The sequence below is a fragment of the Vombatus ursinus genome, unplaced genomic scaffold (assembly GCF_900497805.2).
Source record: "Vombatus ursinus unplaced genomic scaffold, bare-nosed wombat genome assembly UNPS02014810.1, whole genome shotgun sequence".
Classification (NCBI taxonomy): Eukaryota; Metazoa; Chordata; class Mammalia; order Diprotodontia; family Vombatidae; genus Vombatus; species Vombatus ursinus.
Window position 1 is genome coordinate 765,428 of NW_020954588.1, and position 27,531 is coordinate 792,958.

Sequence of the window (27,531 nt, forward strand, 5' to 3'; positions counted from 1 at the left end):
TCCAGTCTGCCATTATATACTTATTTGTTTATTGTCTTTACAAAGTCCTACACCAATGCTGTGTAATAAAACTAATAGCTAACATTTACATACTACTTAAAGATGGGCAAAGTGCTTTACATGGATTTTCATTTGGTCCTCACACCAACTCTGTGAGGTAGGTGCTATTATGCCTATTTTACAGGTGAGAAAACTGGGACTGATAGAGGGTCAGTGACTTGCTTAGCTATTAAGTCTATGGCCCATTTTGAACTCAGTTTTGACTCTATGTCTGGTGTTCCATCCACCACACTTCATTTCCTCTGATTCATCATAGTACAGTCAGTCAATAAACAATTATTAAGTGCCTACTATGTGCCACACTGGGCTGCTAGGTGGCACAGTGTGTTCAAATTTGGCCTCAGACACTTATTAGCTGTGTGACCCTGGGCAAGTCACTTAAGCCTGTTTGCCTCAGTTTCCTCATCTATCAAATGACCTGGAGAAGGAAATGGCAAACCACTCCAGTATCTTTGCTAAGAAAACCACAAATGGGATCAAGAAGAGTTGGACACAACTGAAAAATGACTGAACAACAATGAAACAATATGCTAAGTTAAGCACTAGAAATACAAAGAAAGGAAAAGACAGTGCCTGATCTCAAGGAGTTCACTGCTTAACTGGGGAGACAACTTGCAAACAACTATGTACAAACGACCTATAAACGGGACAAATTGGAGATAATTAATAGAGAGAAAGCACTAGCATTAAAAGGGGCATTGGAAAAGTCTTCCTATAGAAGGTTAGCTGGGACTTTAAAGAAAGCAGGGAAGCCAAGAGGCAGAGATGAGGAGGGAGAGTGTTGTAGGCATTGGGGACAGCCAGTGAAAATGCCCAGAGGTGGACATAGAGTGTTTTGTTTGAGAAACTGAGGAGGCCAGTGTCACTGGATCTCTGAGTATCTTGGGGGAAGTTGGAGGGTGTAAGGTATAAGAAAACTGGAAACATGGAAGGGAAGACAGGTTATAAAGGGCTTTAAATACTAAACAGAGGATTTTGTATTTAATCCTGGAGGTGATAGGGAGCCATTGAAGTTTATGGAGTAAGTGAATAACATGGTTGGACCTGTGCTTTAGGAAAATGACGTTAGTGGGTAAATGGAAGATGGAATGGGGAGTAACTTGAGGCTAGCAGACTTCCCTGGCAGGCTATTGTAATAGTCCAGGTAGGAGGTAATGAGGGCCCACACTAGAGGGGAAGCAGTGTCAGAGGAGAAAAGGGGGCATATGTCAAATATAAAGGTAAAATCGAGGTGTTCTTAGGCTCTCCAAGATTATTCTAGTGGGACTTCAGCTCTGACAGTTCCAAACAATCTGGAAAGCCTTTGAATATTGTTCTAGTAATGGTCTATATGCCTGGTATCCAAGGACTGGCCTAGTTAGATGTAAAGAAGCTCATTGCCACTAATGATTTGCTTTATTTTTTTCAGTCATTCAAAACAAGAACTTAAATAAAAAAGTTCAAAACTTAAAACACCAAATAAAATGAAGATTTCCATATACAAAGCAGAACAGAAAAAGGGGCTTATATATGAAACTGCAAATCTGTATTATATAAAGTTTATTTTTTCCTTTTAAAGCCAGCCCACATTTAAAAAAATATTTCAATCTTTCTTCCTCCCTTCCTCTATCCATTCCTTCCTCCCTTCTTTCCCACTTTCCCTCCCTCCTTCCATTCTTCCTTCTCTCTCTCCCTCCCTCCTTCCTTCCTCCCTTCTTTCTCACTTTCCCTCCTTCCCTCCATTTTTCCTTCTCTCTCTCCCTCCCTCCTTCCTTCCTTCATTCTCTTCCCTTTCCTTTTCTTCTCTTCCCCTCCCTTTTTTTTCTCCCCCTCCTTCTTTTATCTTTTTTTCTTCCTCTAAGGCAGCTGGTGGTGCAATGGATAGAGTGCTGGGACTGGACTCAGGAGAAGCTGAGATAAAATCTGACCTCAGACATTTACTAGTTGTGTCACCCTGGGCAAGTCACTTCTACTGTCTTTACCTCAGTCTCCTCAGCTGTAAAATGGTGAAAATAATAGTACCTATGTCACAGGGCTGTTATGAAGATCAAATGAGATAATATTTGTAAAGCACTTAGCACAGTACCTGGCACCCAGTAGTTGCTATATAAATTTTTATTTTCTCCTCCCTTCTCCCACCTCAGACTCCAACAACTCTGTCTCTGGTAGTGGTAGACCCTAGACAAAAGGTATGTAGAGTCTAGTGACTTTAAGAGCATAGTTCTAAATTGCTCTCTTCTCTATTAAAAAAAAAAGGGTATTTACTTTAAGAATCTGAGATTTTGTTGGTATAGATGATTCATCTCTCTACGTGAGATCACAACATCCTACAGTTTGGAAAGACTGTCTTGAAAAAATCCTATGACCTAAGCATATCAAGTCATTAGCTTCTCCAGTGTGGTCCTGAGATAATAAACATACTACCTCCTGTAAGTTCTATACCCAAAGACTTTCTATTTTGGAAGGACCTATCAGAATTTGTAGCCTCTTTATGACCTTCAGGAACCAAGAGTTATTTTCATGTCTCAGATGCATCAGACTTAGACTTTTCATTTTTAGGTAATAACTTTATAATGACTCATCCAGGCATTCAAACCTGAAGTGGAAACTGGTTTAAGTTGTCTCCCCACCCCCTTTAGAACAGTGATCTATGTTCCCATTTAACAGTCTTCATTCTACCCAGATTTCAACTGAAATGCAATTCAGCTTTCAACACATTAACTCCTGAAGCCATCTGAGCACTATGCTCTTCATTCAAATTCATCCACCTTCAGCCATGTCTGAGTCTGACTTAGGAATATCCCCCCACCCCTGACCCTCCAGTCAATTTCTTGGCTAGATTTCCTGGGGAATTTTTCAGAGCAGTGGAAAAATTGACTCAGATGAGACACATTGATAATCCTGGGATCCTCCTTCCTCATTTGTGGAATCAAATTGGCCTTAAAATTCATTGTGATTAAGTTCTTTGGTTCAAACAGAAGAAGGGTTTTCCTCATTCCTACACTTCACAAGTCTCTGGCTTGTACATCTGTGTTTTCATTCACTCATTGCCAAACATTGTACAACTGTTTTTGCTATGGAGAAGAGAAAGCCGATTTGGAAACTGCAGTGCTTCAAGTCTGGAGGCTAAGATTCCTCCTACTTCTTAATTTAATGATCCCATGACTATCGATAAATCATAATCTAATTCTAAAAATAAGCACATCCTTTTAAAATAAAAATCTTTAGCTTTATACAAAAGTTTCATTTTTAATACAACATGATCAAAATGATAAATCTCCCAAACACAACCCCAAAGAATGAATTTACCTCTAAATTAGGTTTTTTGAAAAAAAAAATTTCAGCAAAAAATCCACTAACAAACAAGAACATCAGCTGACAAAGCATTTTCTAAAGCAAGGAGAGAGATAGTGTTAAGTCTGTGGAAAATATATCAGGATTTTCTATTGGTAATGAGTATGCCAGGCTTCTTTTATGGGCTAGGAGTTGTATAGGGAAGGAACAATACTGAATGGGAGTTTTTGTGGTCCGAGTTTTGGCCAAATAAGTTTTCTGTGCATCTGGGCTAAAGGAAATGGATGCTTGCATAGGATCCCCTCTTTTTGGCCTCATCATGAATGTCAGCATCAGTACAAGATGGGCACAATTAGTCCCACCCCCACCCCCTAAATTTGTACTTGATTCCTTTATTGTTTGGGCCTATGTAAGAAAAAGGAAGCCTTTATGAAAAGTCCCTGTTCCAATTTCTGCAGTATTCTCATTGTGGTTTATTTTACAAATGAGATCTGATCACTTGGTACAAGGAGCCCTGAACAAAGGCTTGTTGGTTAACATGAGGTCTTCTTTATTTTGATGTGTGTAATAAATTGCCCAGAGTAACACCGAATGCTGGCTTAATTGTTTACATTGCAAAAATTGCAAACATTTCTCGTGTTTCCTTAAGACGAGATAAATCAACATCTAATAACAAGGAGCTCCTTCAGACACTTTAAAGGGATAGTATCAAATGTGGAAAATAAAACAAACATAAAAGCCTTCTGGCCAATTCCACCTGCAACTCGCTTCAATATGTTTAGGCCTCATCTTGTTAAATGATGAGTTATTTCTCAGTATTAAGAAACCCATTTTGTGTCTGATAATGAGTAAATGCACAGGTTGGAGAGGCATTGAACTGAGAAAATTTTGACAACATAGTAATAGAAATACTCAAAATCACTGCAAAGATATATCAGTGATGATAGTATTGAGAAAATAATTCTAATCACATAATTGAATATGCCAGAGAAAGAGGCAGCTATTGTAATCTTGATGATTAATTATTTCCTGGGATATGTATAAAGGGATTATTATTATTAACCAACAGGAAATACAAGCAAATATCCTTTAGTAGAACTTAGCCCATTAGAATTCCAGTTAAATTTTTCATCTAGACATTCCTTCATAAAAATCACTCTCCAGGGACTCTTTCTGCCTCAGTCCATCCTCCACATGGCTACCAAATCCCTAAAGTCTGACAATGCTACTCCTCTCTTCAGTAAACCCCATGGCTCCCTATTACCTTCAGGGTCAAATATGGCGTTTAAAGGCTTTCCGAACCGTTATCCATCCTACCTTCCCTGCCTTATAATATTTTTTTCTCCTTTGTTGTTCTTCAGTCAGGCCTAACTCTTCATGACCCCATTTGGGGTTTTCTTGGTAAAGCTCCTGGAGTGATTTTCCATTTTCTTCTCTAGCTCATTTTACAGATGAGGAGCTGATGCAAACAGGGTTAAGTGACTTGCCTAGAGTCATGCATTCAATAAATGTCTGAGGCCAGATGAGCTTTTCTGATTCCAAAGTGCTCACCGGTGGATACACTGTGCCACCTAGCTGCCCTATTCTTCTTTAGTCTACCCATACTACTTAGTTCTGCCACTTTTCACATATGACATTCCATCTTGTATCTACTTAGCTTTGTAGTCCCTCCTTACCTCTTTCTCTTAGAATCCCTAATTTCTTTCAAAGTTGAACTCAAATGTACCTCCTACGATTGGTCTTTCCTTATCTCTCAGCTTTATAGTTAGCCCTGTTAAGTTGTCTTATATTTATTTTGCATATATTTAATATAGACTTAAATACATATGTGCTATTTCCTGTAGTTGGTTGTAAGCTTCTTGAGGTCAGGGACTGTTCCATTTTTGGACTTGTTTCATCAATGCCTACCACAGTGTCTGACACAAAATAAGTGCTTAATAAATGCTTGTTGATTGAATAACGTATACATCTAGATGGTCATGTCACTGTTCTGCTCCAAATCTCCATTAGCCTAGCAAAATCCATGGCATATCATTCCAAGTGTTCTACAATATGGCACTTCCTTTCTGTTCCAGTCTTATCTCATTCTCCCTACATCTCATTCCCTCTACAAGCTGACTCCAGTCACATATACACACAAACTTTCTATCATGCTCCTGGCTGTTAACTTAAATGTCATTCATTTTATTTTTCACTGGATGACTTTGTATCCATTCTTTGAAGCCTAACTCAAAAGGGACATTGCCCATGGACCCTTTGCTGATTCCATGGCCCCATAGCACTCTACTTGAACTTCTAGGACAATTACCTATTATCTATTATTTATTACTATGCTAATCTGTGAATCAGATCACCATATAGGAATTTAAGATCCATGAAAATAAGGATGCGTCTTATTACCTAAGTTTTGTACAATACACAGTAGGCACTTAATGATTTTGGTGAATTAGTAGCATGATTTATAGCAGAAAGATTAGTGGTCTTAGAGACAGAGGATCTGGTTTATAATCCTGGTCCTACTCTATAATAGTAATAGGAACTCATATTTTTACCATCTATGATCTCATTCGACTCTCTCAACAACCTTACCATCAATCCTATGGATAGAAGGTCACCTTTTATAGGTATTTCCTTCTTAGTTAAATAAAAGGCTTTTTACTGAAGTTCACATATATGAACCAGTCACTAGAAAGCCATGGCCTATAGATAGGAAAGACATTGATAGCAAGCTGTTGCTCTCTGGATTAACCAACAAATATTTGTGGGTTTGTCTTTGTTTGTTTGTTTTTTATGTAAGGCAATTGGGCTTAAGTGACTTGCCCAGGGTTGCACAGCTAGTAAGTGTCAAGTGTCTGGTCTGAGACCAGATTTGAACTCAGGTCCTCCTGACTCCAAGGCCGGTGCTCTATCCACCGCGCCACCTCGATGCCCCCCGGGGGTTTGTCTTTGGCAAGTCTTTAAATCAAGTAAAAGGGGTTAGGGTCCCTTTTAATCAATTAGACATAGGAATCAATTAAAGTGATAAGGGAGAAGGGGCAAATGCCACAAAAAAGTAATTACTATTAAGTTCTCAGAGGCAGCTAGGTTGGCACAGTAATAGAGCACTGAGCCTGGACTCAGAAAGACCTGAGTTTAAATTTGACTTCAGATAATTACTGGCTGTGTGGTCCTGGGCAAGTCACTTAACCTTTGTCCACCTCAGTCTCCTCATCTGTAAAATAGGGATAATAATAGCACCCATATGCCAGGTTGTTAGGAGAACAAAAGGAGGTAATATTTGTTAAGTGCTTTGGAAACTTTAAATTGGCTATACTGATTCATGACTCTACCAACAATGCAGGAGTGCCTAACTCCCCACAACTCCTCCAACATTGACTATTTGGCTGTAAAATGCTTCCATTGTTTGAATGCATTCCAGACTCTCCTGTGGCTCAGGGATTCAAATGGAAGTGAGAATGCTCTCTGAAGGCATGTTGACATTTTAAAATTTGACTTTTATTTACTGTGTGTTAGAGCAAATTTTTTTCAGTAGGAGGGAAGAATCTTCCAAAAATATGGAAGTCAAAGAGAAAGTGGTGACAGTGTGTATACAGTCAGAAGACAGGTTCAAATCTCACCTAGGACTTTAGTAGCTATGTAAGCCTTCAAATGTAAAACAGGGATATGAATAATTACAACACTACCTCTCATGGCTTTGCATATATCAGAGTGTTATTTAAATGTGAGATAGTGTTATTAAACAAAGATTTACTCTACATATTCATCTTCAAGGGTATGTTTATAAAGGAATTGCTGGTTTAATCATAGCTGTAAAGTTCCTTCTTATACTTTTTGTTATGTTGTGTTATCAAAGTCTCACTGGCTCTGAGCAAAGACCAAAAACCAATCTTTTAAAAAATTTCCAGAAGGAGGACATGGATCTTTAACCTAGACCTCCAAAGGGTTTGGAGATAGACATAAGACACTTGGAAACTTTAATGTTGTGATAATTGTATTTCAATATAATTGATTTCCTTTGCCATCTTGTGTGTTTCATTTTATGCATTTGAAATAATATTCTTTTTGTGGTTGTTGTAATCACTGTTTTGTTTTCTTTGCTCTGCTTTCTTCTCTCTGTATCAGTTCATGTAGATCTTTCCATGGTTCTCTTTATTTGTCTCATTCATCATTTCTTACAGAAGAATAAGATACTATTACATTCATATACCATAATTTGTTCATCCATTGTCTATCTGATAGGCATCTGCTTTGTTTCTAATTCTTTGCTATCACAAAAAAGTGGTGCTATAAATATTTTGGTGTATGTAGGGATTTTTTTCTTATCAGTAGCCTTCTAGAGGTATAAGCCTAGTAAATGGGATTTCTGGATGAAGGGGTATAGACATTATAGTTATTTTATTTGCATAATTGCAAATTGCTTTTCAAAATGACTGTACTTATTCACAGGTCCAACAACAGTGTGTGAGTGTGTCCGTCTTCCTGCAATCCCTCCAACATGGACTATTCTGTTGCAAAGTCATAAGGAATGAGCATGGCTCCAAAGAAGAGATACAAGAAGACATCTCCATTCCACCACTTTGCAGAGATGGGAGTTCCATAAGTGTTTTGCATTGTACGTATTTTCAGACTTTTTTGATGTATTATAATAGTTACACTGATATTTTTCTTCTTTCTTTTTTTAAAAATACAAATTGTTATATGGGATATTTCTTTGGGAGGTGGAGGAGGAGGGATATTGGGGGAAACTATGCTATTGTAAAAGAAAGACCTCAATAAAAACTTATTTTAAAAAAAGAGTGTTCTGAGAAGGGGTCCATTGACTTCATCAGACTCTCCAAGTGTTCCATCACACAAACACACACACACACACACACACCCCCAAAGGTTAAGAACTCTTGCTCTAACACAGAAGGCAGATATCAACTACAAAGAGGGAGGCTGTCAAGGGATAGCTTCATTTGTACTTCAGACTCTGTGCTCACTTTTTTCACTTAAGAATTCAAAACTGGGCCTATAGTAATGTAAGAGGAAGCTACTGGCTTCCTCCTCCTTCTATGTCCCCAGTTAGGGCTTTAGTTGTAAATTTTTCCTGAGAAAAGTGCCTGTTACATGGTAGGCACTAATAAATGCTTGTTTATTCATTGATTGACTGATTGGTAGTATTGGATTTCCAAAACTCCCACACAATATCCCTTCTGACTATAGGGATGATTTAGTATTTATGGCCAAGAATGATTACATAATTTCTAGTTTTGGAAGAGTCATTTAACTGGCCTCCAGATGCTTCCTCCCTGACCTACCAGCAGCGGCTGAATGTGAGAGTTTCTTTGCCTCCTTTCATTGGATCAGGTTGCCCCCTAAATTCTTCTGCTATGGACGATTAAGTCTGGGTACTGGTTTCATTCTCTCTCCTTGTCTCCTCAGCACCAACTATGGTGCCTGGCAAAAAGCAGGTGCTTAAAAAATGGTTGTTGATTGATTCTTGATTTAGTTGGCTGTTACCTTCCTATCATTGACTTGTGCCTTAAAACAAGGAGTTTTAAAAATAACCACCCTGTCTGGCCTGTTCCTGGCTTATGTCTGCCTGCTTACTAGTCCTTGCTATTTCAGGGTGGTTAGGTCCAGGATTCCTGCCTTCTTGATTCATCTCACTTCTTCATCTCATTAATCTATCTCCCTTCAGGAGGAAGTGATTTAGTTAGTCGGAATCAAATCAAGGGAGGCTCCCTAGAAGGAGCCTCCAAGGTCATCTGGTCTACCCTGCACTTACGCTTCCCTAAAAAGTGGTCATGGAGTGGTTTGAAAGCCTTAGAGAAGGGGAGCCCACTGCTTCCTCAGGCAGCCCACCATACTTGTTATAGCTCTGATAGGATATTTTTTTCTTTAAATGGAGTAGAACTCTGCCTTTCTGCAATTGTCATCCTTGGTTCTAATTCTGCCTTTGAGGGCTAGGCAGAATGAATTGAACCCCTCTTTCATATTTATGGCCTGAAAGGACCATTGAGGACCCAGAATCCAAACCCTTTATTTTACACAAGGAGGAAATAAAGGTCTAGAGGCATTAAATGACTTGTCCAAAGGTCACAGAAGTACCAACTTGCAGAGCCAGGATATGAAACTGGGTCCTGATTCTAAAACATACTTTCCATTGGGCCATACTGCATCAAACTTGACCTCCACTTGAGTCTAGATACAGGAGACACTGCACAGTCATTGGACTTTCATCCTTTCAATGGTTTTAGATACCACTGAATTGCCTGAAAGTGGTGGGTCAGTGGCAGAATCCAATTTCTTATGTGTTGATAGCTTTATCTTTACCTTATGCTTCAAATGGCTGATTAAATAATAATGATAACAACGATAGCATTTTATAGCACTTTAAGATTTGCAAAGCTCTTTACGTATATTATTTCATTTGATCCTCAGAACAATCCGATGAGGTAAGGGCTATTATTATCTTCACCTTATAGATGAGGGAACTGAGGGCAGTATCTGAGGCAAGATTTGAATTCAGATTTTCCTGACTCCTAGTCCTGTGAGCTATCTACTGTTGCAATATGCATTTTCAGGGACTTCAGAGGAACCATGGTGACTGGGGAGAATAGTCATTTGTTATTTTATTACACCAGAAGTATTTTTTGGGGGTTGGGGTTAATTCAGCTTTAGTGGTCCCAAGGCACAGTGATTCTACACTCAAGGGCTTAATACATCTTGATTCCTCATATTGATTTGCCAAGTGAAACCAAACCAAAAGCTCAGTTTTAATTAGAGAGTGGAGCTTCCTGCCTTATATACTCCCTTTGTGTATATTAAAATGAAGATTTTGCTGTACAAACCCTGTGTATGAAGTATGCAACCTATTTATAGGTCCCTTTGATTCTACCCTGGGGGAGGAGGTGGTGCTGTCTCGACATAGAAAAAAAAGCAAATAAAAAACACACATGGGGATGTTTTGTAGATGTTAATTTTATACCATTTATGAGCTCCAGATAATGACAGCACTTCCCATTTCTCATTTCTAAAGGGCTGTTATACTGTTTCTACATTCACTTTCCCTACCACAGAAAAAGTCTAAAGTTAACTATGCAAAACAAAAGTAGAAAGGTTAACATGTTTGCTTCTGTATTGGCAACAGCATCTGAAGAAGGACATTGGCAAACTGAAATATATTTCAGCAACTGGGACAAGGAGTGGTTTAGAGACCATGTCACATGAGGTGTGGTTGAAAAAAGTTGGGGATGTTTAGTTTTTTCTATAATTAGGACCTTTTGGCAGTTGACCATCCTTCTCCCATTCTGTAATGCATTTACTTCCCAAGGATCTGTCATCGGTCCTCTTTTTTTCTTTACCTCTATTCCTCTTCTTGGTGTTCTCATCTATTCCCATCAATTTAATTACCTTCTTTATAGAGATTATTCCCCAATCTTCATCTTTCTTAAGCTCTAGGTTTCCATCCTCAAATTTCTGCTAAACATTTCTACTTGTCTTTCAAACTCAACATGTTTAATACTGACCTCACAACTATCTCTTCTAAACCTTCCCTTTTCCCCAACTTCTTTATTTTTGCTGATGGCAATGCCCTCCTACTAACTGCCTGAATTTGAAATCTTACAGGCTTTTGATTCTTCTTTTTTCTCCTATCCCCTCACATCCAATGAGTTGATTAGCTGCCTCCCATGCCTGAAAAGCCTTCTTTCCTCATCTTCACTTGTTGCTATCTCCTTCGTGAAGCCTTTCCATGCCCTTTCCCAATCACACCAGTTATACCTGATCTTTCCCAACTTAAACTCCCTTTTGTTTTGCTCTCATCATAGCTCAATTTTATTTACCCTTGTATCATGCTTATCTGTGTGCCTCTACTGCCCCATGAAATTTTAAGTACCTGTTTTTCATTTGTGTATTTCCCACTCCTAGCACAGAGCCTTACACAAAGTTGGAACTTAATAAATATTTGTTGTTTTCTCCTGGTTGTTAAATCCTTGGCCTCTTTTTTCAGTGTCATTCTCTTAAACAAAATAGGTGATAAATAGGATGGATCAGATTTTGTGCTAACCAGATCATTCTGGGAAAGGTACAACTGATATTTGGAGTAGCACAATATTCCACTTGAGAAACTAATATTGATTTTTGAAGTATGCTAAGAGTAATAAAAGAGTCACGTGCAAGTGTTTTTGCCTTCTACTTAACTGATGGGCATGTAGGGGAACATGGAATGATAATAGATAAAATAGAGTGAAAAGGATGGGTTTTTAAAAAATAAATTAACTCCAAGAAAAGGTCAACATTGGTATGGAAATTAGAGTATTCATCTCTGCTGTTAAGAAACTCAGGCACTCAAAGAGGGAAAACAGTTGAAGGGATGAAATTGTTAAAATCAAGTTTGTGCCTGATTGCTGCCTAGCAATTATGCCCCTAATGGCTCTTCTGCCTTGTGGTAAGCCCCACATAGACTTCTTACATTGATCTGACACAAGAAAGCAGCAAAGTACAGTTGAAAGAACATGGGATTTGGAGTCAGAGGACTTGAGTTCAAATCTCAGCCTCACCATATGTCATCTGATGAGACCATGGTGAGTCACTAAATCTCTCTAGGTCTCAGTTCCCTCATCAGTAAAATGAGAAAGTTGGACAAGGTTACTTTTAATTCTAGATCTATGATCCTATTTCCTCTGTTTCTCCAAAGGTGGTCTAATAAAAAAATGTAATGGCACTCCACCTTGAAACCCAGGAGCTCTGATAATCCCTAGACTACAGTAAATTTGAATTAGGTCAGGTTTGGGAAATTAGGGAAAAGGAGCAAGGTCAACCAGGATTCATTAGAACATTTGGAGCTGCTTTTACAGAGCCCCTCAAAGTCTGAACCCAACTACAGCCACTGAGGATTGCCAAGCTTAGTCCCTAGGGACCCCAGAATTGAACTGGTTTTTGATGGTGAAAGGGTCTCTGTCTCACCTCTCTATCTTTGCATTGGCTATCCCCTCCCATTCCTGGAATGTGTTCCCTTCATCACCTCCAGCTCTTGGAATCCCTAAGATGAATTAAATGTCTTCCTATTCAAGAGAGACATGAGTGAAACAAAATGAGTAAGAGTTGTTGATGTTTTCTGATGGATCATTTTTATCAATAAGGTAAGAAGATGGAATCTTGACCATTCTACTGTTGGGTTAGGCACTAATGCCTAAAGGATGGGCAAAGGTTTTTGTTTATTCATTCAACAAGCATTTATTAAATTTCCCTTAAAGATTCAGTTCAAAAGCTACCTTCCATATAAGGCCTTCCTGATCCCTTTCTTCTCTCCAGGTTAAACTTAGAATAAATGTATTGAATAAACCTATATATTTGCATGTTTTTTTTCCTCCATAAGAATACAAGCTCCTTGAGGGTAGGGAATTTAATTTTCTTATTTCTATACCCAGTACCTAACCAATTGTCTGATACATAGGAAACACTTAATAATTCTTGTTGATTTATTGACTAAGAAGTTAAAAACCTGGTAGGAGAGACTGCAGGCTCGTAAATGGCAAACTAAGAGAGGATAGGAGACATGATGAAAAAAATGAAAATAGACAATTTTCTGGCATGTATTTTTCAAAGTGCTGTTGCAAATGAAATGACTTTGAATGAAATGAACTCCTCTTAAAAAAGTCAAGTCTGGTCAGAAAATCATAATGGCCAGCACTTATGATGACAGTCAGGCACTTGAGCCTAGGCTAAGGAAAGATTCAAAGAAAGAATATATTTTCCCAAATAAAAAGGAGAGGAAAATGACTTATAAAGCATTTATAAGAAAGTGACAAGGTACCAGGAATAATCCATAAAATCTGGTTAAGAAGGCTCATGTCAGATCAACTGAATGTCTTTCTGCTTGAGTGATATGGCTAATAGATAAGAGTGAAGAAAAATGAGTAAGAGCTTTTGAGTATGTCTCATGGGATATTTTTATCAATAGTATAAGATGGAATCTTTCCTACTCTTAGGTTAGACAAAAATTTAAAAAGGATGGGGGTAAGTTTTCATTAATTCATTCAGTAAGCATTTATTAAGCACTGACTATGGTCCAGGATGCAGGGGTAGGGAAACATGTGGCCTTCTAGGTCCTTGGGTGCGGCCTTTTGACTGAGTCCAAGTTTTACAAAACAAATCCTTTTGTTAAGGGGATTTGTTCTGTGAAGTTTGGATTCAGTCAAAGGGCTGTGCCCAAGGACCTAGAGGGCCACATGTGGCCTCAAGGCCATAGTTTCAGCACCCCTGGTCCAGGGACTGGGATATAAAGACACAAATGAAACAATTCCTGACTTCTGACTTGTAAGGAACATATTTAGGAAGCTTCTATTTGGGCTTGCTTTTAGATCAGCTAATATTTAATATTCTTATCAATTATTGCTTTTTTAATGTTACCACAATCAAGGATGGCCACACAGTTGAGGTTTGGAGCAGGAATCCAGCAGGTTCCCAACAAGTGTGAAGATGGCCCCATCATTTCTCTCTCACTGATGTTGCCTCTAGTAATCCTGTTAAAAACTCAACTTGCATGGACTTCAGGATCAGTATTTCTAAGATAGTTTTTTAACTACTACAGAGCTGAATGTTTTGCTAAAAGGGAGGGCAAGAGAGCCAGGTGAGACCTTTCCAATGCAAGGTAGTTTTAGGTGGCACAGTGGATAGAGTGTGGGGCCTGGAGTCAGGAAGAACTAAGTTCTAATCCAACCTCAGAAGTAGTGCTTTGTACAGAAATGGGTACTACCTATTGGAAGAAGTGAGATTTAGGGGAAATATAGGGGAAAGTTCAGTTTTTGACATGGTAAGGGTAGTCAATAGTGTCAAATTTACCTTAGGCTAGACTAAGTTTTGAAAAGCAAAAAAAAAAAAATACATAAATATATAATTTTGAATGTATTCTAGAAATATATTCAAATTTTCCCATAATTTTAATATGAATATATAATTATGGGGAAATTATGTAAATATTAAATATATTAAAACTTGAATGTTTTAAATATATTTGATGTATAATTGAATTAAATAATCTTAAATAGATACAATTTTAATCTTTAAAATTAATGTTATTTATCTATTATAATTTAATTCAAACTTTAAATATTTTGAATATGTTTAACTGAGTTGAATTTATTCAAATATACTTTATACATGTATATATACCTATGGAGAAAAAAAATTAAATTAAGAATATAAGCTCTTTTAAGAGGGAAAATTTATATTAATTACATGAAAATGGATGTTACTCACAAATGGATCTCATTAATTCACCAGAAAGGGGTACAGAGGTCCTCTACCATCACTTCATGTTACTACTCAAAAGTAATAAATAACTCTTCTTAAGGATACTTCATTATTCAGACTTTTCCATAATTTAGACCAAATTTATCCTGTAGCCCAACTGATGGAACACTGAATTTGGAACCAGAGGACTTGGGTTCAAAATCCAGTTTTGTGACTTCCTATCTCTACATGACCTTGAGTAAGTCCCCTACCCTCTCTTTAGTTTTCTCACCTCAGAAATGAGAGGGCTGGATTAGATGATCTCTAAAATTCTTTCCAATTTAAAATCTATGATCTATAACATTGCCAAAAAAAAAAGGGCGACATTTGTGAGTTTATGGAACCATTGATTTAGAGCTGGAAGGGGCCTCAGAGATATCTAATCTAACCATATTTTTCACATGAGGAAAGTGAAACCCAGAGAGGTGAATCAATTTCAATCACTTGGCTATATGACTCTGCCCTCACCCCCATTTGTAAATGTGAATATTTTATCATTTCTCCAGATTGAGACTTTGAGTTAGGCTGAAAAAATGTTTGCTTGGAAAGAATTACCAGTAAATGAAAAAAGCCCAAATAAGAGGATGTAATATAAATAAATATAAATGTAATTTTATATATTATATAATTTCTACTATACAAATATAAATTATATAATATAAATTAATCAAAAATAAATTTAAATTATATAAAATTTATATTATGTAAATTCATATAAAATAAACTTAAATTATGTAAAATTTATATTATATAATTGTAAATGTTATTTTGATATGAGATAGGCTAAAGGATTACTCCTTTAAAAATGTCAGGAAATCACACTGCTTAAAAGTTCCTACTTAATATGAAAAGAACACTAATTAAGTAACAAATTGTATTGAGAACAGAGTGAGGCGAAAGTTTTCTAAATTAGTGGACAGCTAGCCACTTCATAGTTACCTCTTTCACAAATAAGTTTTCTGCTTTGTGTTCAGCATCTTCTGGAACAGTTGAATACAGCGTTTGGATATCCCAAGAAATTGTGGCTGTCTAGAACAGAAAAAAAAAAAAGATATTAAGACCACAAAAATAAGAAAGAAGATCTATTTTCCTCCTAACATGAAATGGATTGAACATAAGCATAATAACATGAAAGGATTAAAGGAGTCTAGCATGCTGGAGTTGGAGTCAGGAAGACCTGAGTTCAAATATGACCTCAGACACTTTCTAGCTGTGTCATCCTGGGCAAGTCATTTAAACTCTACCTGCCTTATTTTCCTTATCTATAAAATGGGATTAATAAAAGCAGCTACCTCCCAGGATTAATGTGAGGATGGAATGAGATATTTGTAAAGTGCCTTTGCAAACCCAAAAGTGCTATATTATTATTATTATTATTATTACTATTACTAATAATAATTATAAATGTATTAAATTAGTATATAAACATTTAATTCATACAAGCTACATAAGCTTATGAGAGACATATGACATAATATAGCATACAAATTATGTACATGTATAATATTTTAATGAATATTTACTTATAAATATTTAACTTAATAAACATTTAATTTAAAATAGAGATTATAAATATAAAATAATTAGCATTATTTATACAATTATGCATAAAATTATGTCTTATAAGTATAATTAATGTGTCTTCTTCTCCTTCTCCTTCTCCTTCTTCTTCTTCTTTTTCACTTCCTTCTATAAGTTTGCCAGTGTCCACCCAACATAGTAGGAGCCTTTCTTCCTTGAATTGCCTTGATATCTTTGGCATATCGAGAGAGATAATAAATTCAGATTTGGGTAGTAATGAGGCAAGTGGGTTGTTCATCAGTGAAATCTCAGTTTTGTTACATCACTAGCCTGTATCTTTCTTCTCAATCACACACCACCCTTTGATGAAATCCGTTTAACTTCGCTATTTATGACAGGCTTTTCTTATATAACCCGAGTTTCTAGTCAAGTCTGAAGCATTTTGTATGAAACTCTCTTAATTGGTGGAGGGAAGGGTGACAGAACCTCACATGACTACATGAAGAACAGAGTTGGTATGAGACTTTGGAAATGAGACATTTTTCATTCCTTCTTTGAAGAGAGACTCATGTTGTTCCAGAATCTCTTCAGAATAGAAGCAAAGAGAAAGAATACTGCGATATGCAGGAGAAGGTGGTTCTTCAACATGTTCCTGATTTCTAACTTGCTTCCCTAGAAATTCTAGGGAGTTTCCCCTCTCATGGTTGAGTTTGATCTCATCTCACTCCTATCTAAAAAGATCATTCACTCTGTATTTTCTAGTACATTCTAATACGTATTACTTTTCTTATTTTGCTATTTTCTTGGATAAATTTTTCTACTCATTAGTCACTATTTGCAATGATCTTTTGCATAACTAGCATCTGGTAGGAAGGAGTCAAACTGGTGAGTTTAAGTTAAGGGTTATCCTCCCTCCCCTTTAAATGACAGCGACCAGGGAAGTTAGCAATGTCTGAACCTAAAAATCATGCCCCTCAACCAGATAAATCTGATTCCACTCTGGTACCTCTTTCTCAGAGTGGAACAGAGCAAGCAGTCATAATTATGGACTGTTCTCTTGCTCCTCTACAGCCAATAATTATAGAATCCCTTGCAGAGGGGTGAGTAAGAATCCTGAGACAGCTATCAATACCTCCCCTTTGAGGGGTCTGTCTAAACATTCAGAGCATCTCATGTGGATACACATCTTACATGGGCAACATATTTCTTACACTAGAATTCATTCTGAGAGAGGGATACAATTGACTACAGTCTGTGTGACCTTGGGCTAAGTCACTCTCTTGTTTGTAAAATGACGGGGCTGAACTTAGTTGTAAGATCACTTTGAGCTCTAAATCTAGGCTCCTATGATTCCTAATGAGTGGTGCAAATATAATTTCAGTGGCCTGAGTCAGTGCTTCCCAAAGTTTTTTGCTTTCTTTTTCTTACAGGAATCCTTTTTAACTGAAAAGAAAAATCATGGACTCCTTTATGAAAGTAGCTAAGTACTGGAGAAGGAGATGGATACAAAAGATTCAGAGATAGAGATGGCACAGCATTATTCCTCTTATGGATTCTGACACTCAATCCCCACCTTTCAGCACTATTCCTCCTTGTAATCCTTTGGAAATAAGTGTGTCCTGGTGGGAGGAGGATAATGGCAGGGCCTATAATAGCTGCTAGTGACATAGAAAGAAAAAAATGGAGAAACTGCTTTAGAAGCAATGTTACACAACTATTGATTGGTGGCAAGAGGAGTAGTAAGGACATTGTGGTGCCATTTGGACTCAAACTGTCTTACAAACTGAATAGAACTCTAGGTGAGCTAGTAATAATTCGTAAAGCTTCAGAGACTGAGAAGGAATCACAGGTCACTCATCAGACAAATTTGAATATGGGTGAATGCTTCTTGACATCCTCTTCCCACTCAAAGCACAATGAAGTGAGTTCTCTGTGATTTGGGGTTTCTTATTCAGATTTTGAATCATCCATTTTATACTTTTCTTCCTTTAGGAAGGATGTACAGGAAATAGTGAAAAAACAGCAGAAAATTGTGCTTTTTGTCAGGTAATTCTGTTCAATGTTTTGATGGGGAAGGAGTCTTAAATAATATCTAATATCTGATTTTTTGATCCAATGGAAGTTTCTATTACCTAGGCTTTGTCCCCTCGTTAAGACAGATAACAGCTGGGTTGCACTCTTGCTTTCTGGTATGTTAGAAAAATTTCATGTTTTTAAGAAAGATGCAAAGAGTCTGTCTTCTTTACTACCTAAAAGATGGGGAGGTAGAGAGATAAGTACTGACAAAACCTCAGATATGCAGAAAACTCAGGTTCTAGATAGTTTAAGGTTTATCCATTTAAGCAGCAATTTAAAAAAAAGCAAGCACTTTGCGTAGAAATATTCCTAAAATACATCACATATTTCCTAAATAGAATGAATAGAATATCATCTAATCATTTTAATGACCTCCCAATAAATATCAGTTACAATTCTACACTATAATATAGTGATAGTGTTGAGTTTGCTATCTATAACATTTTTGTCACTGTCAGGCTATCAGATGTCTATTTTGACTGCCCCTCGGTGTGCCACCAATAACAGACCCTGTCTCTCTTCTAATTTACTACCTCTCAACTATTATGGTCTTGGGAAGCAGACAAGCAAGAGTGTTAAAATTGTATGCAAAATAGGAGTAAATTGTCTCTGACTGAATCTGGGGGACTCTCCTCAAAAGAAAAATGCATGAGCTTAGGTGCATGTTCTTGATGAGATCTCTTTGTGCTCTTAAGAGTCCTTTTTAGGAATCTATCTCTTAGATGGATACATTTGCCAGATATCTGATTTCAGGTCAGGTGATGTGTTACTGTAGTTCAAAATTCGGTTTTCTATTCAGCAATAATATGGATTTATGACTTTTCAAAGAACACAACTTCAGAAGATAAAGTATCATAGACAGGAGTGCACCAACTAAGCAATCTTGTTTCCTTTGCTTCAAAACCCTTCCCTCTTTCTCCCACTATCTGATTCTCTACAGCCTTCTCCTCTTAGAAGCCTCTGGATTCTGAGGACATGAGCCTGTCAGTAAGTTGCATGCAAAGACTGTTCCTATTCAAAAGGCTTCTCTTAGATTTGGGAGCTGAAGACCACATCCTCCTTTCTATGGAGCTGCCTCCTTAAATGTGCAGTGGCCATGTCTGTTTCAGAATGATTAGTACTTATCAAATATGGTTGAGTTCCTATAGACTAACAGCCACAGAACACAGGCACACCCACACATCTGTGTGATGAAGGCCATTCTTTTACTACGCACATGCAATTACTGAGCATTTAATGTCTTGCCCAGAACAAAAAGGAACCTAAAACAAAGGAATGAGCAATACAAAAGCTTTTATTTTTTTGTGTAGGTAGGGATGGCAGCATTTGCCTCAGCTAAAAGGAAGCCATGACTTCAGGAATCAGGGCAACATTTTCACAGTTTTTTAGACTTTTTAAAATAGCCCTCAGAAATCGAGACAGGAAAAGGTTAAGCCAGCAGAGACATGTGTTAACGGTATTAATAAGATTGCAAAGAATTGCTTTTCTGAGAACTGGATGCTTTCTGACCACTAGAAACTGCCTTGGCCACAACAGACTTCCTGTTCTGTGCTATAAACCCTTTGGTTGATAATTAAAATGGCTTAGTGGATATAAAACAGGTCATGGGCTACACTGAAAACTTAAGCCTGGCTCCTTTTTTGGTGATGGAGTTTAGAAGAGGAGGGAGAGAGAGAGAGAGAAAGAGAGAGAGAGAGGGAGAGGGGGAGAGAGAGAGAGAGAGAGGGAGAGAGAGAGAGACAGACAGAGACAGACAGAGAGACAGAGAGACAGACAGAAAGAGAGATAGACAAAGAGAGAGGCAGAAAGACAGAGACAGAGAGAGATAAAGTCAGAGATAGAGACAGAGACAGAGAGAATCACATTTCATTCAGGTAAATGCAGGCTGTTTGCATCTACTTTTGAAATTAATTACATTCCAGACCCTTCCTAGTTCTATCTTGTCAAATTATGGTCCTCTCCTCTTGCTCTCGGTTTGATTTGAGGGTCTTTGTCACATGCTGCATAAATCTTCTGGTCAAGGGGATTAGGTAAAATTTCATTCCAAACATGTCAGGGCTATTTCTTAGTTGGCCAAATGACCATTATTGCCCACAAGGAAAGGCTGTTTGTTCTTCTCCCCTTTTCTTTCCCCTCCTCCACACCAAGGATGAGAAGGCTTCCTCTGATATTCCAATATACATTTGTTTAAAGAGTGAGAGCAAACGATGGTATTTAAAGCCGTCATTCGGCCTTGCTTGAGAAGCCAAAGAACTAGGAATCAGGAAACTATTTAGGCTCAGATTGTGGCCTCAGTTTTGGTCTAAACTTGTTTTTGACTAGCACCCCCAATTCAGAGGGGCGGATATTTCCTGTTAACAAAGCCACTTAGATGGTCATTTCTAGACGCCGAGTCCGGAAACCTGAGTTTGAAGCCCACATCCCCCTTTGTAACCCTGCACAAGCCACCTCTGTTTTCTCACCTATAAAATAGGGCTAAAAACAGCACCTTCTCTCACAAGGTCATCAGATAACCTATGCAAAGAATGTTGAAAGTCTGAAAATTCTATGTAATTATTAGGCATCATTATCGCTATCATTTTATTATGATTTGAGAAGCAGTATGACATAGTGGTCTTAAAGCCAGAAGATCTGGATTCAAGTCTTGACTTCAGAACTTCCTAGCTGTGTAATGGGAAAGTTATTTAATTTCTCTAAGTCTCAACTTCCTCATCTGCAAAATGGGGGGAGGGAGAGAGAGAAAGAGAGGAGAGAGGAGAGAGAAAGAAAGTATTTTACAAAGTGTTATATAAATGTCACTGTTATTTAAAAGATGGTACTTTGGAATAACTTACTGAACACAGAAATGACATGGAAAAGGAAGCAAAGGGCTACCATTAAATGATCCAAAGACAGGTAATTTGGTCAAGAAATATTCTTTCACTTCTGCCAGGACCTTATTAACAGTATGCCCTTGCGTCCACCTCAGAGGACTGAGTATTGGGAATGTTAATTGATGTCTCAGCTCTGTTCCCCACCAGCTATACTAGACCCTTGCCAAGTCACGTAATTAGTATAAAATGCTTCTTATTTCCTCCCAGAGATATGAAGATAATGGAGATTATCATTATCATCATCATCAAAAAAGTCTGGAGTTCTTTGGGAGAAAAGTAGTAGGTTAAGTCAAGAAAATCCTAATAAATTGGCATAGTGCTTGGAGTTCATGAAGCCTAGCCATGTCATATGAGAAAGGTCTATCAGAAGGCTTTCATAATAGGAGGTTTCCTGATTTCATGGGAGAGGAGCCTCCAAGACATCAGGCTGTTGTAAGACTATACTGTAGCATCCTCCCTGGGCTAATACATAAATGCCTTCCTATAGGCCTGCTCATTTTCAGATCTATGATTTTCTTCTTTTTTATTCCTCCAATGGGGAATGTGCTCTTTCCCTTCCCTCCAGATGTCTAAATTCTACCTCCTTCCTACCCTTCAAGTTTTACCTTAAGTTTCATTTCTACCCCAACTATTTCAGCCCACATGGAACTCTGAATTTTCTCAAATTTTATCATGCTTTCTCCTTTACTATAACCTATTATTTGATTGGGAAGCTAGTGAATAAAGTATCAGATCTGAAGTGAGGAATACCCATCTTCTTGAGTTCAAATCTGGCCTAAGACTCTGGGCAAGACACTTTACCCTGTTTGCCTCAGTTTCCTCATCTATAAAATGAGCTGGAGAAGAAAATGGCAAACTACTCCAGTCTCTTTACCAAGAAAATCCCAAATGGGGTCACAAAGCTTCAGAAACAACTGAACAACACAATGATCATTTGATTTTACACTTTCTTTTAGAGCTGGAAGGGACCTAAAGATCATTTAGTTTAACCACATCATTTTGTTTATTGTCTTGTTCCTTAATTGGAGTGTGTGTGTGTGTGTGTGTGTATTTGAAGAGATGGGACGATACTCAATGTTTATTTTGTATCTTCACAGTATGCAGCGGTGTCAGGTACATAGGCAGTACTCAATAAATACTTTAGATTGTAAGCTCCCTGAAGGTAAGGATTGTTTAATTTAAGATCATTTTTGGTTCCTTATGTTTAGTACACTTCTTGACACATAGTAAGCACTTAATATATTGTTAAAATAGGTACTTTGGAGTGGTCCATAAGCAATTTAATCTTCAGTAAGTCCTTTTACTTCAATCTAGTGCTAATTTTCAAATGGCTATATAGATGCATTAAAGAAAAACTACTTCCAAATTGCCCAACTTGTTCCTAGAAGATAGATACACAAACTGGAAGTATGTGGTCAAATGGATTTTGTTTATAGCTAGAGCTCTGGCTCTGCTACTTTCTAGTTATTTTATTATAGACACATCGCTTACCAACCTCTCTGGGTATCAGTTTGCTCAACTGTAAAATGAGAAGATTAGATTCCATGATCTGTGAGGTCCTTTACAAACCACTGAGTATCCCATGATACTATCTTATTCTGACCATGTTCTAGTGGACACAGCCTATAATAGAAAACAGCCTAAACATAGTCAAAATCCTCTAACTGGTCATTTGGTATAATGCTCTCTTCAAGAAATTAACTAGATCAAGATGAATATCTTTGCAAAATATTTTTAATAGTGTTACCATCTGTGAGCTAAGTAAATATTTAAAGTTTGTTTTTCAGCTGTAGAAGTAGAAACATCAGAAAGAAAGTCAACTCTATAATAATATACCATGAATCAATAGGAAAAGCAGGAGGGAAGGAAACCCCAGGAACATTTTGCTTTACTGGTTAAAAATGAAGTCATTCTCTTTCCTCCTATAAAATGACTCAGAAATTTCAGTTCTAGAATTTCCCTATTCTGCTTACTTTTAACAACCCAAATTTGTCTCTATTATTTTATCAGTTCAGTAATTCAATTAGTCTCAATATCAAGCCAAATGAAAGTTATAGTTACACCAAACAGTAGAATCCTAGACATGTCTAGGTATAGAAAATGCTTAGTTATATATTGCAGGAAGTCCACAAACTTGCCAATACTTTGGCAGAATAGTATGACTTTTCATATTTGAAGAGGACATTATTAACACTGTCCAGGGGGAGCTGATATGTGACAAGTAGTTCTTTCCATAGTCCATACCGTTATTAAATCTCTAGCAACAGCTAAAATCTACAAATCTGGTAAACTTGGCATCTTTATTTTTAAGGGGTTCATTGTCTTTCTGGTCCCTTTGTTCACTATTTCATTTATTGTATTTATAACCCCACCCCATAGCACAAGTACCTGGCACATGTTGACGATTAAAATGTTTACATAAGGGCAGGTTCTGGAGGTTGAGTATGAAAGCACAGTATTGCCATATAAAAATTATGTCAGGAATGCTAAAGCTCATCATTGCCTGAGAATGGTAAGGAAAGTTAAGGACAACAAAAAAGTTGTTTGTTGGCTTTTAAATTATGTTGAAAAAAGAGGAAGATCAAAGAAAGATATGCCTGCTGTTTGGCATCAATAGGATGATGATAACTGATAATGGAGTGGGGAAAGGAACAAGCATTTATTAAGCACCTACATGTGCCAGGCACTGCAGTATGCTTTTTATAAGAATTATCTCATTTGGTCCTCAAAACAACCTTGGGAAGTGCTATTATGAGACCAATTTCACAGTTCAGGAAACTGAGGCAGGGAGCGGTTAAGTGACTTGCCCAGGGTCACATAGCTAGCAAGTCTAAGGTTAAATTTGAACTCAGATCTTCCTCACTCTCCATTCAATGCTCTACCCTCTGTACTAACTAGGCTAACCTACTCAAATTTTGATCTCCTTTTTTTTCTGGCAAGAAGGATAATCTTTGGATTAGAAACAAAAAAATGGCTAATAGGGAGTTGAAATCCCCAAATAAGTACAGTGATAGCAAGAGAACATCTAGCTTCCCTTCAAGGCACAGAGCAAGATGAATCATATCCAGGGGATGAAAAGATCTAGCAAATGTGACTGCTGAGCCTCTGTCAGTGATCGCTGAAAAAGATTATGGAGACTGGAAGAAATGCTATAGAAGGGAACTCTGTCCAGTTTTCAAAAAAGATAAGAGTTGAGTCTGCAGCTGTCAGAGAGTTTGACTTTGATTCTTGGCAAAATTCTAAAATGCATCATTCAAGGCATGGATATTGAGCATCTAAAAAGGAATGGGAAATTATAAAGATTCAGCATGGCTTTAAGAAGAACAGGACAAAACAGTCTAACTTTGGTCCTCTTTTGATGGTTACTAGCCTATTGAAAGAAATTACTTAGGTTTCATCAGTTGGACAGTCTTCATGCCATTCTTATAGATGAAATGGAGAGATATAGACTAGGTGACAATAGTGACATGGGTTAAAATTTTGTTGAATGTCTGTATCCCTGGAGTCAAAGTGAATGGTTCAATGTTAAATTGGAAGGTATTACCTACTGGTATGATCCAGGGATGTATGCTCGGTGCTATGTTGGTTGACATCTTCATCACTTAGAAAGACATCATTGACCTGCCTATCAAGATGCAAATGACCCAGAACTGGGAGAGATGGCAACCATTTTGGAAGGCAGAGTTAAAATTCTCCAAAGATCTTAACAGATCCAAACCTTGGGCCAATTTGATAGGGCTAAATGCATGTTCTTACACTTGAGTAGACAAATAGCTTCATAAATAAAAGATGGGGAAAGTCTGGCTAACCAGCAATTGTATGAAAAAATATCTGGGGGCTCTAGTCAACTGCAAGTTTGATATGGGTCTACAGTTTTGACTGCCAAGCTAATGTTATCTTAAACTACAGACAGATGACCACAGGGTCCAGGACTAGACCCAGGATAGTCCCAATGTAATCTGCTCTAGTCAAACCCCAGCTGGGGTATTGTGTTCAATTCTTTTTTTCTGGATAATTCAATAATTTTATTAATAAGGCCAGTAGATTATTTATTATTATTATCATCTTGTGAGGCAATCAATGTTAAGTGACTTGTCCAGGGTCACACAGCTAATAAGTGTCAAGTGCCTGAGGCCGGATTTGATCTCATGTCCTCCTCCTGACTCCAGGGCTGGTGCTCTATCCACTGAGCAGCTAGCTGCCTCAAGGTCAGCACAACAGGATGGTCATTTGGCTGTCTTTCTTAGAACAAAGACCCCTAATGGTGATGGGGTCTCAGTTTATATGCCCTTTGAAGATGTGTTCCTGAGGGATGCCTAATTATCTCTGATTGGTTAATCAAATGGAAGGTGGGCTATCTTGGGGTATGTGACTTAGGTCACTCAAATTTCAATCAAAGAGACATCACTTTCCATGTCACCTGTCTTGATAATAGGGAGAATAAACATTTTCCCAGGACCTATCTGAGCAAACACAATTAGCAGGAATGTCTTTTACTATCTGATTAGATCTTGGCCTGGGTAAATCTCTAAGAGAAATTTTCCACACTGGCTGATTTCTAGATGAGGGAGTAGAAAAGGGGAAAAGCCTTGGTTCTAATACAATAATTAGTTATTAAATATAAGAGAGGAATATTCATTTCTCACATTCCCCCATTTGATTCTAATTGAGAGACAAAGTATCCTCAATGAATCACTAGCTGATATTACAAAAACTTCATCAAGGGTTTTTAGCTATGGGGCTTATGATGAGTAACACTGTGAGGGAAAAAAATGAGAGAAATTGATTGATGCATTGACAAAACCAATGGGAGCAGTCTGCTTTAGTAAGTAGACCTTACAGATAGAAGACACAAAGGTAAAAAGTAAACATTGTCCATTTAAAGCTCAGAAGTCTCATCTCATACAGTTGTATGATTCTCAAGACCCCATCTGATACAGCTGTCTGGTCTGAGTTTGGTCTCAGAGCAGTTTCCAGTTGACTGGCTTCTTAGACTCAGGTCACTTGCAGAGATTCTCTTTCTTTGCTAAAAATCTCCTACAAAATTGGTCTTAACACAATTTTAAATTACTTTGCCAATAACCAGGTCAAATAGTGAAACTTAACTCAACCCTTATGTCTCTATTATTATAAAATCAAATTTGGAACCTTTTAGACAAGGGACTTACAATTTTAGGTTAATTGAGTTCAATTCTTGGCATCACATTTTAGAAAGGCCATTAATAGGCTTGACGTCATCCAGAGAAAGGTAAGAAAGGTAGTGCCTTGAAATCATTCCATAAGAGAATAGATTCAAGGAACTGAGAATATTTAACCTAGAGAAGACTAAAGGGCCAAACAGCTTTCTTTAAATACAAGGTGTCGCAAAAGTCTTAATGTGGTTTTGTTTTAATATTTTTAAAGCTTTTAACTTTTAAGCTATTAAAGCTCAAAGCTGCACTAAAACTTTTGGGACTCCCTGTCTTTGAGGTGCTACAATGTGGAAAAGGAATTTGCTTTTTTCTGACTGGCTCTGGAATTAAAAGCAATGGATAGAAGTGGAAGAGACACAAGTTTTAGCTTGACCTAAGGATAAACCTTTCAATAATTAGTAATTGAAAAATGAAATAAACTGCTTTGGGAACCTCTTGGTTCCCCTTTACCTGTAGGCAATCAAATAAGTCCACTAGTTGGATATGTCATCAAGGATTTCCTTGGTCAGATGTGGGTTGGAATATATAGCCTCTGCAGTCCTGAGTCTTGGACATTGTGAACACTTAAGTACTTTCCCTTTGGCACTGCCTATTTCAAATGTCCATTTGGGCTATATCAGCCAACTTTGCAAAACTACTTGCGTATTTGGTTACCACCGATTTTCTGTTATCAACAACTTCGAAAAGAAAGCAAACTGAAAATAGTGTGTTTACTGGATTTTTTCCGCTGTTCTTTATGACTAAATCCTACTGGGAGAGTTTTTGCATGACAATTTCAGTCAAGTGCTCCCAGCATCATAATAGAAATAGAGCTTAGACTATACTATGTCAGAGCAGAATAATGCTTTCTATGTAATAGAGCACAAATGAAGTGAACAAGATTCTGACCTTTTTCACTCATCTTCCTTAAAAAAGACGCTATCAATAGACTAAGGACAACTATCCTGATTCCATACCCCTAATTCTACTTACTCCCTCTTGGTTTAGTCTATAGGGTATGAATTCATTCAACCAATATTAATTAAGTCCTCACTCTATAAAGATTACTGTGTTTGGTGCTAGGGGAGATACAAATTTTAAAGGGATGGATAATGAACATCCAGAAAAGGAAACAATGAGTGTAAAATGAGAGCATTACAATCTAATTGAGGGATAGACAAACATAAAACATCAGAACCACAAAGTGCTAGGACCAGAATGAACCACTCAAGCCATCTAGTCCAATAACACCTGAACAAGAATTCTTTACACGGTGT

At 37.4% G+C, this 27,531-nt stretch overlaps 1 protein-coding gene across 4 annotated transcripts in view; it reads right to left on the reverse strand.

Moving 5' to 3' along the window:
• The window catches only part of DOCK10 (dedicator of cytokinesis 10), a 273,934-nt gene that overhangs the window by 168,713 nt on the left and 77,690 nt on the right, over positions 1 to 27,531 (reverse strand). For all 4 annotated transcript variants that reach the window (XM_027875937.1, XM_027875940.1, XM_027875941.1 and 1 more), the window contains exon 3: positions 15,553 to 15,642. In XM_027875937.1, the coding sequence (XP_027731738.1) occupies positions 15,553 to 15,642 (90 nt within the window). The remainder of the gene's footprint in view (positions 1 to 15,552; positions 15,643 to 27,531) is intronic.